Source organism: Ylistrum balloti, unplaced genomic scaffold, assembly GCF_031769215.1.
Source record: "Ylistrum balloti isolate Yb309-2 unplaced genomic scaffold, AGI_CSIRO_Ybal_v1 Utg370230, whole genome shotgun sequence".
NCBI lineage: Eukaryota > Metazoa > Mollusca > Bivalvia > Pectinida > Pectinidae > Ylistrum > Ylistrum balloti.
Window position 1 is genome coordinate 1,267,431 of NW_026782190.1, and position 14,104 is coordinate 1,281,534.

The 14,104-nt window shown below is 33.8% G+C and overlaps 1 protein-coding gene across 1 annotated transcript in view; it reads right to left on the reverse strand.

Annotated features, from left to right (window-relative positions):
* Positions 1–2,608: 2,608 nt before the first annotated feature.
* Positions 2,609–14,104, reverse strand: part of LOC132551989 (zwei Ig domain protein zig-8-like) — a 70,808-nt gene continuing 59,312 nt past the window's right edge. Inside the window, exons 4-8 of the mRNA XM_060216134.1 lie at positions 12,680–12,893; positions 11,059–11,079; positions 10,317–10,604; positions 5,305–5,331; positions 2,609–4,974 (exon numbers count right to left, since the gene is read on the reverse strand). Coding sequence (XP_060072117.1) covers positions 4,868–4,974; positions 5,305–5,331; positions 10,317–10,604; positions 11,059–11,079; positions 12,680–12,893 — 657 coding nt within the window. The 3' untranslated portion in view covers positions 2,609–4,867. The remainder of the gene's footprint in view (positions 4,975–5,304; positions 5,332–10,316; positions 10,605–11,058; positions 11,080–12,679; positions 12,894–14,104) is intronic.

A 14,104-nucleotide genomic window follows, 5' to 3' on the forward strand; every position in this document is an offset into this window, starting at 1 on the left:
GCTATACTTCTAAGGTGGTCGACCAAATGTTTCACTGTCATCTTAAATATCCTGCAATAAGAAGATTTGGTGTGTTATTCATACATGTTAATTACCAGCAAAGCCGTTGGTAAATGTTTGATTTCTATTTATAGCCGGGTAAAGTATAACTTAATACTACTTAATTCTTAACAACTGTATACTTTTTTAAATTTTATAATACGACATTGTGGTTTGTTTTTAAGAATTAAAAGCGATTTTCATCCTTTTTGTGACTTTTACAGTATGTCGTGGATCGTTTAAATGCCGCTTAACACATGTCCTGAGCCTGAAGGTAAATTCCATCCACTGTATCCGAGTGTTGAATGAGTGGATAACAAAATAAAAACGCTTTTCAAAATGACCGTCGTGAAGAGAGACAAATTATTGTTTTCCATCTAACACCCTGGTATCGTTCGCAGAAATGAAGTAGTTATTTCTATTTTGATGCTCATATCCCCGTCAGAATGTTGCTTGTTTTGCAACTTCCAGTTCAAGGGGAAATCTTGCATACTAGTTTGTAATTAGTTGACTTGAATCAAAGCTCGCCACATACTGTCACAGGTATTTTGTAATGATCAATACTTTTTTGGTATAATTGAAGTAATTATTACAAAAAACAAGAGGCCCTATGATTTTGGTTTAAACGCTTCAAGGCAAATACCGATCTTATCTGGTTGTACAGTTCTTAACATATCTCTAATTTGTGTGATATAGAAGAGATGTTCCATCAGGTTATGGCAAAAATCAAAACAAAACAAAAACACAAAATATACAAAAAAAAATACAAATGTATATGTCAAGAGACTTATCAAACACAAGAGGCATCCAAGGCCTGAATCACTTACCTGGTTCTTAGCTTACATCAGAAAAAATAATCAATTTGTCAGTTCGCCACATTTTGGCATCATTGAAAGGTCATTTCCAAAGAATGCTACTACTTAAAACCATGAGCTTATCGATTATTCAAAAGAAGCAGTTTGAATATTATAACAAATTTGACCCCTAGAGCCCTATACGCTGTAAAAGTTATACATAGGTACAAACTTGGTATATGTAGCTGTACATCTCAGCATTAATCTGGCCTGATAACAGAACCCTATGCCTCTGGTCTTTGCAAAGTTGTTAAAACATGTCCGATCACTTGAAAATAGGTCCCGGTCATTTATTAACATTGGTAAACCGTTAATCCTAGCATGGTGTCATTATCCCGGGCATTTTGGCTATTGAGAAGGAGCTATTTAATGGGAAAAGATGACGCCAGACAGATATTGCTCATGACGCAAGCTAATAATGCTGAAAAAATAACATATGTCAACATGTCAATATAACCATTATCTCAAATTCAGTACAACTAAGGCAAAACATGAATACTAGAAATAGTTACACGGAGACTTCTATAAAAGAACAAGGGTGTTCCGAAAGAGAAGGTTTTCGTTGTCGCGTACCTTGTTCTCATTGAAAGCGTGGCATTACTTACTTTCATTGACTTGGGTTTATAATGTCGTTGATAAACATGATCTTGTCTCAATGTATTTTTCAGAACCTCCACAATGACATATGCGATAGCTAAGTTTGCTCACATCGATTACTAAACGTCTACCTCACAGACAACACATGGGAACTGTTACCCATAAAATGTCCTAGTGATCATTGTTAATTAATGATAGAGCGACCTCTGCTGTCAACTTCTATGGCTGTTGTGTTCTGAAACGCACCTAAATACACGACAGGACAATGTAAACATACCCGAAGAAATACAAGAAACGTCGCTCCGTGAGAGCCCCGTCACTGGTTAATTAGATTACAAAGTTCAATTAACGAGTTTAACTATGTGATCGTACTTTTCGACACGATAGTTGACACGAGGTACTAAATTATATCAGCTGTTTTCTGATTTCATTCCAGTGACTGAAATATTTAGTTAGTAGCGATCCGTTACCGAATGGTAACATACAGTCGATATGAATATAAGTTGAGTGACAGATAAACAGAATGTTGCTCGTTGCTAACATTTTACTGCTGAAGTAATAACAATGACATAAAAGATATAAAAGTATACTGTCTTTATTGTTATTGAAAATGAGACATTGCGAAGCATTCATCAACACCGTATTGATACTAACCCTCACAATATGGTCGGCAATTTCTGGTGGTTACACTGTAGATATTATTGGACGCACGTGATAACCGGCCATGACATCTTATTAATTTGATGACACGTGCGATGATCCACTTAATAACGGTGGGAATATCAACCATAGTAAGATATTGTTGGTATGATCTTAATATACATGTAAATAACCCTCATAGTTAGCATTGTGCAAATCAACATTATCTGTTCGACGAACAGTTCTAAATATCTCTATTAAATATTTCAATAATCCAAATAATCTCTCTTTCTCTCATTGTTTACATTTTCACCATGAACACATTCGTACAAAAGTATCCGACCACTCGCCAACAACCTTACACCGACCCGACCAGAAACATAGTCGAATGCACTTCAATCAGAACAGAGATACATAAATAGAAATATTGTGAATGTAGTTCAATATGACAAAATAAGTTACATGTAGACATAGTATTAATAAAAACACACAATGAAATTTGATTTTTACAATGCTTTTAGTTTAGTGTATTATGACAAATAGGTACATTTAAAAATAAGAGCGATCTTAAACTTAAGTATACAGTTTAAACGTGTATGTTAAAATGATATTTCTTCAATTGCACATATTAATGTATTGTGACATGAAAGCATTTCACCAAACGTTCTATTAATTTGTATGTAGAGTGTGGAGTGGCATAAATGTCTTCAGTGTTTAAATTTAATTGTATGCTGTTGCTTTTATTTTATAAAGAAAACTACCCCCACAATCCATGGTACAAGCTACATCACGTAATCATTAAACTACTGAAGGTGATAATAGGACCACGGAATGATAGTTTATATCTATAGCATGTACTAAAACACCAACACCTTATTGAGGTTGCATTTAATTCTTCAACCACTTAACATACTACCTGAACAATGGTATATGACCATAGAGTCAGAATACATAACTAAAAGCAACCAAATGCAATTAAAAAAACACATACGACAGCTATGACGTTCCAAAATATTGGCAACATATATGTATTGATTTTATGCGCAAAATATTCACACAGATCTATTAGCACATTATAATGCTTTAATCCGAGTTTATTTATATCTAGTTTTATAGTGTAAGGTAAGCAATATCTTTGCCTATATAAACACATTTAAATTTACCTCCGACTACTGTTGGTAAATTGCTTTCACAGATCAGCTGAACTAATGAGTAATAGCTATCCACGACTTCACTGATATACTCTGTTTACTTCAAAAGCTGCTAACTACGGTCCTTTGTTAGATAGTACCCGTCATGTTAGTAACAACCCATTAATACATGTCCAAGACACACTATGTTAAGGGATCACGTGCAATAGTATTCACACCGGAGACATGACTCCCATATTACTGAAAGTCTGTGTGACCATTTATACAATGATCGCCCAATTAGGTTGTTTAACGTGGGCATGTCCTCATTTCTCATCCATTAACATCCGGTCTAAAATTAACCCGAAGAATTTGCGTTTCTTTACGAAAAACAAGCATAATATAGATTTTATGATTCATGTAATTGTACTCTTGTCAAATGTTAGCTAATTTATATAATGGAACATATATTTATGTAGATTACTCACATGGTTGTAGATTATAGACTGCATTGTAATATTTGTACATACAGTTAAATGACCTATCCTTTTAGCGATTAAATAAACATTCATCACAATATTTTCCTTATAAATTCTACATAGATCAAGTAATGTAGTGTATAAAACACATTCCTATCGAATGGTGAACCATAATACAAATCTAAGTATATATATATTCCTTAGACTAGATCTCTACAGATACATGAAATGACCATCTGAAAGGCTAACTATAAAGACTGCTAAATTTAAAAATAAAGTTTCAGTTAAATGAGAAAAAAAGAATATCATCGGTCCTATTCTTCTAAGACTCCTGGGACCTAGGATTATACTTGCAGGGTTGTATACAACATCTCTGATTGCTGATTAAATATTTATTACCCTACATCGCATGCAATGTATCTTCGAAACAAAAGTTACATATTATTATTTTATAAGCATTAGTTTTTAATCCGAAATGTCATATTCTTTATTCCATTTGTAAGTGACATTGATTTATGACTTGCTTTCGATAAAGCCATCATAGCGATTGATGTCAATAGTAATGATTTATGCAAACTTACTGAAGACAGCAAATTCATGCCAAGCGTGTTTGAATGAAGACTATCAATGGAACATTCTCAAGATAAAATTACATGAGTTGATTGGAATGAGTGAGAAGTATCGTACCAAAATATATTTATGTACATTGAACATACAATCTGTAGCCATATCCAATATATACCTATACACTTTGTTTGTGTATTCTTGGCATATGTTCAATACTTTGAAAAACATTGCATTACATCACCGCAACAGGCTTCATCATCCTGAAAATAACATCTATTTGAAATTCAAATAATCTTGTGTCGAATATTGTTTTATATGTCATTTGAGGCAAAACCCTTTATCAATTCACAAGATTCATTGGTCAATCTGTTGCAGTTATTGAACGTCATCTTGTTCTGCTTCATCTGTAGGTTCCGTTATGGCAATTTATCGAGGACATTTTCCCCTGACTTTCATTCGGAACACTACTCCTACATCCCTACAAAACTAGCCAAGAACGAGTTTATCCTCGGGAATCGCCCATCAAGGCACTTGTCGTTTGAATGTCGTAATAAAAGGGGTGTCATGTTTGGAACAGAAGAATCAATGTCAGTAGTAATAAATGAACACACATCGCAGGCGCACTAATATGACCTCTGTTGGCGTCGCGTGAAAATTCAGACTGGGTTCCTGTAACAGAAACATTCACTTTAACATATTGAATTATCGGAATAATTTCTAACTAATTCGACAGGTGCACATTATATGAATACTTGATTCTATTTTAAAAGTTAAAAAGAAAAAAAAGGGGAAAAAAGCAAACTCGGAGGCTATTCACAATAATTATTCAATTTGTAGTTGCGGAATTCGCAAAACTATTTTCGAAGAAAGAAAAATTCAAAACAAATATGTAAAATTTCCCAAACGTTTCATTGCATCAACGACTTATCGTCATGTACATTACTTCACGTTGATAAATTCTTCATGAAAGTGACATTCCATAAAAAGGGTATAACTTACCTCTTTTTACATAGGTATTTGTATCCGCTGTAAAACAGAAGACACACATTTTAATTTATGGACGATAAGATAGCAGCATTATATAGACAGGTTTTAGACTGCAAAGATGCATTTAGAATCTTACAGTACAGTGTTAAGTATATACGATACCAGTAAATGATGTTACAGTTCTCTAAATATGACTTTTATGTACCTTAGGTTCCAATAATGTATCCACTAAACAACTACTTACATGAAATGTCAAAAGTATAGCGAAGTATAGCTTTAGAATTATCGAAAATTCAACAGGGCTTTCCAGTGAACGAGGTGCCGACAAAGACGGAAATTGTGGCAATAGTAATAGCAAAGGTGACCCACCCGCAAGGAAATGACGTTGTTTACAACTTAGTATCTATTGTAATTCACAGGAGTATTGAAAGATAATGGTCATATCACGCTGATATTTTGTTTTAGTAATATCCGTATCAATCTCTTTTTACTTTGCTCTAATATTGGTATAGTTTAATTGAGTTTAATTTGTTCATTTATGATACCGAGGACATTTTGGCATATTCCTTGTTGTTATCTCTTTTTAAATCAAAGTATTTTCATTTTATGTCCCGCTATTGCTTCAAGGAGAAAAAAATGAAAAATCGATGTTGTTGTTTGTTTAAAAAAACGTAATCGTGAACCAATAATAAGACAGACCGTTTCTTGATGTCAGTTCTCTGAAGGGCGATTCATCTTGATATCATACGAAACAATAGCCTTTCAACTGGTTATTTTATTGTGTTTTAAACCCACACGTTTATCGTTTGATACATGCCGTGTACTAGTATATTTGAGTATTTCAACAATGCATCACTGCAGTAGGTTAATGTTTTCAATTTGAAATTATAAAAGGAAAATCTGAATCAATTAACCGATGATATACGTGTTAATGTAAATAATGTTCGTATTGGATGGTGGCTACTTTTGTGAATAGAAATACTAGTTATGTAGACGAATAGCTACTCTTATATCAATTTATGTCATATTCTTTTTATATCACCCGTATGTCAGTATAACCTAATTGCATACTGCTTCGAAATACGTTAATTCATTTCCGAAACAATTACCTGTACATTTTGGCGACGTGTTTATCACCACTTGAGTCCATCGGGAGGGGATATAAATGTTTCTCTGATTTGCCACAACGGAACATTGGATTTGTAAAGAAATTATCCTTGTGTCATTCATCCCGTATGCCTAAACGTGTCTGTAATGTATTCACCTTTCTAAGGTAATTTCATGATGCTCACAAACCAATGAGATGCGTTATTCTTCAACTCATTGCCTACAAATTATATGGTTACATGTATATGGGTGCATTGCTAAAAGATAACTATACAGGTTTTACGTAGACAATACGCTCACAGGTAATTGAATACATAGTTTTGATACGTACAGACATGGTGGATAGGTCAGAATGTTAGAGAGTAAATTAATCATAACATGCTACAACATATCTACAAGTGCAATACATACTAATTTACCCAAGAGTGCAAGTGTTCCTGATGCTGAGACAATATCAGAAGCGTATTCATGTCATGTTTGTGAGTTATTTAACTAGCAGTATACGCCTTACACACACATTACCAATATATATAATACAGATTTATAGTTCTTTGCTCCTCCAACACCTTGTATGTTTTGGGAAACAGTCTTTTTTCGGATAGTATTATACGTCTTCTTTGTCGGTAGACTTGATCATTTCAAACAGCAAAGCCAACAATATAATCTTTATGAAGTTAGATATATAGCAAGCTTATTTCAATTATGGTGGTTACCTTCCTCCAAGTACAGGTTTCGTAAAAGTTGCTGATATCTGACGGATACACATTTCTACACAGATATTCGAAAGATGAGAGTTGATGATGTCTATTGAAAGTTTTATGATCATAAACATGATCCCATTAAGAATTATTTCATTTGTTTGGGCAATATGAAGTGAGATGTCTTCGATGGCATTTAGTATTCGAGGTGGTTTCGTTGTTGGACCAAAAATAATTAATAACACCAACATATCAACATGCATCTAATGATAATCCAAACTCGATAAAACTAGGACAAAATAAGACCAAAAGAAAGATTTACACAGACGGAGACATCTGAGAATGGAGAATAAGACACGTGTTCCGTACGAGTAAGTGTCGTCTGCTTACCTTTGTTATCATTTGAGAACGTGACTTAACTTACGTTGATTGATCATATCCATATGGCGGATCGAGTCAATGGCGTTAATTAAGCAGAAACACTTACCCTTACGGAACGCATGGTCATGGTCTCCGTGCAAGTGTCTCTTTTGGCCATATTTTGCACTCGTTTCATCGATTTTGATATTAGATTGCGGTTTCGCTAATTTCCTGGTTTTTTGCTAGTTTTTGTTTTTATCTCGGTTATTTACATGACAGAATAAACGGTAACTGATTGCTGAATGCGCTCTTTATTCGAATGTCACTATATTTTATGTTTAAACTTAAAATTAATTCGATTTATCATATTTGTTTATTGATATGAAACTACAAATACTTATATTCTAACTCGTTTGTAAGTATTAGCATCAGTTGTTAAATTGTAATCAAGGATTCAAGATGAAATTGATATGTTTTGTCATATAATTAACTTGGGTCTTATTTGCACTGGTAGTGACGTAATGAGATTGGCGGTGTTATGAAGACAATGACAACAAGCGTGTTAAACATAGCGTTAATTTCAGAAAAGTCATTCTAAATGTTCACAGGACTAAACCAAAATTAAGCAAAAGAATCATTTTCAGATTACTAACAAAAATGCGAAGTTATTAATTCCTTTCCTTTTGAATTTTTCAAATTAATGGCTGGGAATTATATGTTTTCCAAGAATCCTAGAAAAGCTGTCAGAGCTGAAACTCTAGAGAGTTTACGCTGACTTTCAATTCCATTACCGTCAGCATTGAGACGCTATTTTGAGCAAAGAAAGTCAAATTTCGTCAGACATTTTTTAATACTACGAACACCACGTAATTCTAAATTGAAATGCACTTGTGCTAGATTGTGTCCCTTTAGATTTGTTTTGTTATTGCTTAGATTGTATTTTAAGGGAAAAGGTCATGCGAACTCTTGGAAGATCAATGAGAAAAAGCAAGATACCATTTTACACCTAATTTACAGTACCTGTGCTATCTTGACATGCAAGGGAGAACGGGATAACATTGTTGATCAATTTTAAGAAGGTCAAGCTAAAGTGTCAATTAATTTCGTACGCGATGGTACATATAAGTTAATCAAACGTACCACAACAATATTGACGTTTTCAGCTTATTCTTACATTTTTATTAGAAATGTAAGATCTAAGAACACATAAGATATCTTCCAAAACATGGAATTCTATCAATTTAAGTAGTAAACACTCTTTAGTATGGATTTGCAATAGCAATACTGTACATTAGAGAAACGGAGAGATGTTCTACCAGTACGATCATTAGTTGCTAGTTTCTTCTTCTATGTATATATACCTATCTATTTACATACACACGGCTGTCACGCGGGCAGTATAATTAAACGGGCGAAATAACTGAGTAACTTGATATATCAGGTGGTTTTTAGCAGTATTGCACAGGCCAGCTCATCAGCTAAATAATATCGGGCTTGTCCCGGTAGTAGCGTTACACATGTGAACCAATCGACAATGCTATAGATTAGGGCTACAATTAACTCACTAGCAAGGCCCGTAACAGGAGATTTGTTGCAGTATCACACTGACAAATCAACCAACTAGTATACTATACAAATTTCTGTCTAATTTTTATCATGTAGAAACAATAATACTGCGGTAAACATCGGTTTCCTAAATACATAACTTTTATATTTGGCAGTTATTTGAATTTAACGGTAATGTTTTAAAGATTTTCTAGATGAGAATATCAAGGCTTGGAAAATGTTAAAATCAAGGTTTGTCCACGAATGAAAATATTTTGCGGCATCATTTTTCAAAACGGAAAGAATTATAATTGAGATTCATAATGTAAACGTGTACTTGGACCACAAGAAATGTCTACCTTAGATACATAAGGACATTTATCAAAATTATCTGTTATGGTTTGAGCATTTCAGTATTTTTTCATTATTATACCACATACAACGATTCGGCTCGATGTCGGATCTCGTATTTGTTATGCTTCACAAAACAACTTCAATTTTCTTAGATCTAGTCTAATGTTCCATCGGAGTAAGAACAGTTGGCGCCTTACGATGCATCACACTATATTTTGCGGTCTCTGGCGGAGGAAACGTTCTGTTCCCTTTTGACAGTGAGAAATACATAAATTCCTGCCTTGCTTTTACAGCTGGTTCAATAAAGTTGGACTTCATAAATTGGTTCCTGCTAGCGATCAGAAACATTTCGGTTTGAAGGACGTTTTCGCCTATTACATGTATAATGCCATCATGCCATAATAGCATGCCTTTGTGTACTTGTTATGACATTTCCGTGTTATGATAACTAAAACATTAGTTTGGAAATCTCTGTTGCCGTCTCCTTTTGATCATGAAACGGAAATATTAAACCCTATGAAATGAGCTTCTCGGTAGATAAATACTTATGACATTCAATGTACATTATATACCAAAGATAATGAAGGTTACAAATTAAAGATAACATTCTAAACTTTCAAGATAGAAAATAATGAAATATGGACGTGATTATTGATATCGGATGTAGTAGAGCAACAGCGAGAGGACAATCACACAAACAAATGGAGGAAGAAACGAATGTCTTGATACCGTGTAGCGGTGTGACAGAAGATAACTCTATCTGAGAACCCTCGTGATAGAAGTATAATTCGAAAGTTAGGTGGCAAATATCTACTTTTGTAATGACTTTAGGCCAAAGCAAATCAACTTATTGAGAGAGCGCAACACAATTGTTACTACAGTAATGATACAGAAATTTGATAACGGATAGAATTACGACAGATTAAAACGAAAATTGCAAAAGAAGAAAGAAAGTAATACCATTTAAAACTTGCACGTGTATTGTTGTAATGTAGCGTTCGGATGTCCGGCACAAGTAGTCCCCAGCGTCTTTCATATTAGCTTTCTTGATTTTCAGCACGCTTGTGATTGTCTTTCGAGAAAGGTATAGACTCTTGGTAATCTCTATCCCTTTGATTTCATCCGAATCGAGTTTGTCACCGTCCTTGAACCAGTCTATATCATGCGGTGCGTAGTAGTCGGTCGCATTACAATTTAACACAATCGGCTCACCTTTCTCCACAAATTTTTTTCCGGTTATTTTAATAGCTGCAAAAGACGTCAAAAGTTTACTAGATATATCGTTACAGAAACAAAGAAGAACAAAAATATGCAGAATAAGTAGCAAAGCCGTGTCACCGTTTATGAGACAATCATACTCTTTATTCTGATATGCTTGCGTCTTGAATATGATAAACCATGACAAAAATACGAGTTTTTTTTTAATGTTGTCAAACATCATTTATTGCAGATTCACGGTGTAGTGACGGGTAAATGGTAACAGTGCGTAAAACACAAAACAAGAGTAGCATGTGGCCAGATTATAAGAACCCATTAAATGTTTGGCAATGGAGGAGAGAAAAAATCTTAGAAAGCTTTATACAATAAAATAAAAGATGCGTGTTTGAATTGAGATAGGACGATATCTAGATTACATAGCACAAATGACACTTGATGTTAAGTGAGAAGAGTGCAGACATCACATCAACATAATATTAGTTACCTGCATGGTATCTGGCCCAATCTGAAATACAGTAATGAAAGTATTCAAATCCCTATCCTTTTAAATATTATTGTTAGTGTCTACAGACACAGGTAGAAGAGCGCCATAGGTATGTGTCTATGGTTACAATGGGTAAAATTGATGTCTACAGCGAGGGAAAACCTTTGATTTCTCATGTAATAGTTTAATGTACATATATCATATTGATTTGTATTCGATAAAGATGGTATGCTATTATCTAATTCGTTCTATATAACATTCAAAAGGGATTTTGCCATGTGTAACATTTGCATTGATCGTCACGATAGTCATGGGTGCTGATAGCCACTTTAATTTAATCACAATATTGTTAAAAATACGCTTATCGGATTCTGACAAACATATCACATGTATTTTATTTACTGTTATTTCAAAAACAAATAAAGCGTTCAAAATGTAAAGGCCTTTTAAAACGTCATTAGCCCGAATTCAAATCGGATTTATAATAAAATACCACATAACTAAAACCTAATAAATTAGAATAATATCAAATTAGATAATACACACTCTGACATTCGCCATTAATTTAGTCAGAAGAATCCAGAATATCAGATGCAATGATGACGTATTTCGATCACTTATTGCATTATCCCGCCATAATCTGATACTCAATCAAACTCAAGATATTTCAAAGAGCGGGTTATCGTACTAATTGCATACTGCGTTTATGTGTAAGAGTCAATAGAAGTAAAGGAGAAGAACTTTATATTATATAACCATGGGCAGTTATCCCTTTAGCGTGATTCATAGCCAAACTGAAACTCTCCGGTGCTCAGATTGGTATCTTCTGAATCCGATTTGTAAATGAGGTCAACGAGAATAATTCATCAACATTGAACAAATGAATACATCGCCAGCAATATGACCTTGGGTTCAATTAATACTACATGATTGGTTTTTTTTTTCTAATCTTAAAGAATCATTAAAAAAAATAGATGTTACATATAAACATATCCGACCTAGGTCAGCGTTAGCGTTAAGGTTGGTATCACGTTACTCAGGACAAATGTCGACTCGACTCTGTAATCAAGTTTACAAATATCCCAGCATTAATTGGAGCCTGGCTATTCATTCCAGCTTCGATAAATTAATTCGAAACCTCGACATGTTTCGTTTGCCTGCTTCAGAAGCCAAATCCTAATGATTTTAGGGTATCATGTGTTCACAGCGCCCTTTTTTCTGAATTATTATACACGATGTTTCAGTGTTAACTGATAAAATCTTATACATACAAAGCTTATAAGCTGATCAAATCTAATGGATTACTGTCTTCTAAACTGATTACATCTTGTACATAAAAAAACGATGTAGTCTGATGAAAGTATACCATTCGTATCACACCATGTTCATTGATCGTGTATAGCATACAGAGTTAAACATATTGAAGAGCAAATGTGTCATTTCTACAACAGTGTCCCCAATAAGGATTGTTTAGCATAACAAGCAATTAAGGGAAGAAATATTTTCCAAATATAGATATAAATTGAAATGCGAATACATATATATGTATATACTGTAAGTAATCATTATTAGTGTTCATTTCAATGGGATTAGTTTGCGTTAGTTTGGTGAAGATGCCTACCTTGAACGTCCAAATTGAACTGACGTCTGATGCTTCTGTCCTTGGTGCTGACCTGACATTCATATGTCCCAGCGTCCTCCAAACTTACATTTCGAATGTGCAGGTTCCATTGATCGAGACGGACTTTGTGTTGGGTACTAAATCTCGCGTCGGATACGTAAGTGTATTCTCCAACAGTGAGCGGGTTTTCTTCCGAAGATCGCCTCCAAACGACCTAGTAAGAATAAATAAAAAAAATAGAAGCATTGTATTTACAAAACATCAAAGATAATATCGACATGTAAACATAATCTTATTTCAAATGATCTCTTTCGATAGACCTAGGGAAGAGTATGACTAAAATAAAGATATACCCTTACAAATGCAAGAAGAAACAGGAAGATCTTACCGAAGGGTAAGTGCCGTTTTCTTCATCGACATTTTTTTTAACGATCTCTCTATCGATCTAACAAACACTAAACGATATGATTAACTTTAAATTTTACCACTATAAGCACTTATATCATTCAAACCTACTATTGGTTGAAATGTCTTTCTTGATTCAGCATTTAAGGACAAGGTATCATTATCAGTTTCCGTAGATAAATATCGACGTTTGATTTCAAGTGATTAAAACAAAGGGTTATGATACTTAAAGGTTGATAACTATCAAGGAGAATTTTATTTCTTTCATCATGGTCTCGTTAATGAGAGCATATATAATTTCTCGATATGTTTTACATAGAAAAAAAACTGAAAGAGTACAACATATAATAAAAGTGCTAATAGTGTTTGAATATGAGATACTTGTCCTTAATAATGTAGCTATGTTCCGGTATCATTGGGTGCAAAATGTGTACATTAAAAATCCAGTTTAAAAAAAAACTCAGTATAAATTGGCAAATTAATTTCTCTCTGCTGCGTAATTATTTTGAAAACTTGTTCTCGCTGCAAAACTTTATTATTCTAAAATGCTTTCATAAATTTACTGGTATTTGAAAAGTGTGGAAAATCCGCGATATCTGTATTGATGTATTTCTGATTAAGACTAATTGCTGAAATCAGCTTAGTCTGACACATTTCTTGTCCCCCAATCCTAATCTCGCACAAAGGTAATAGTAAATAAAAACTAACAATTGTATATGCATTAAACGAGGGACATTGTGAGATTGTACACAGAATGATGGTTTGGTGACAGTGCATTTTAATAATGATGCAGGAATATTGCGCACTTAACCATAGATTATTCAAATCTGAACATGCTATACCAAGGTGTCACATCCATACGTCTGACTTGAATTGCAAGTTTGCGCTTGTCTACCCATAACAGTGATTCTACCTCACTAACAGTTTACAAATACGTAAGATGTTCTCACATATCTAATTTATATGTTAAATCACTATTTACATTTCTTAAGTTTTCATTTTGTTAGATTGTTTGTTCGA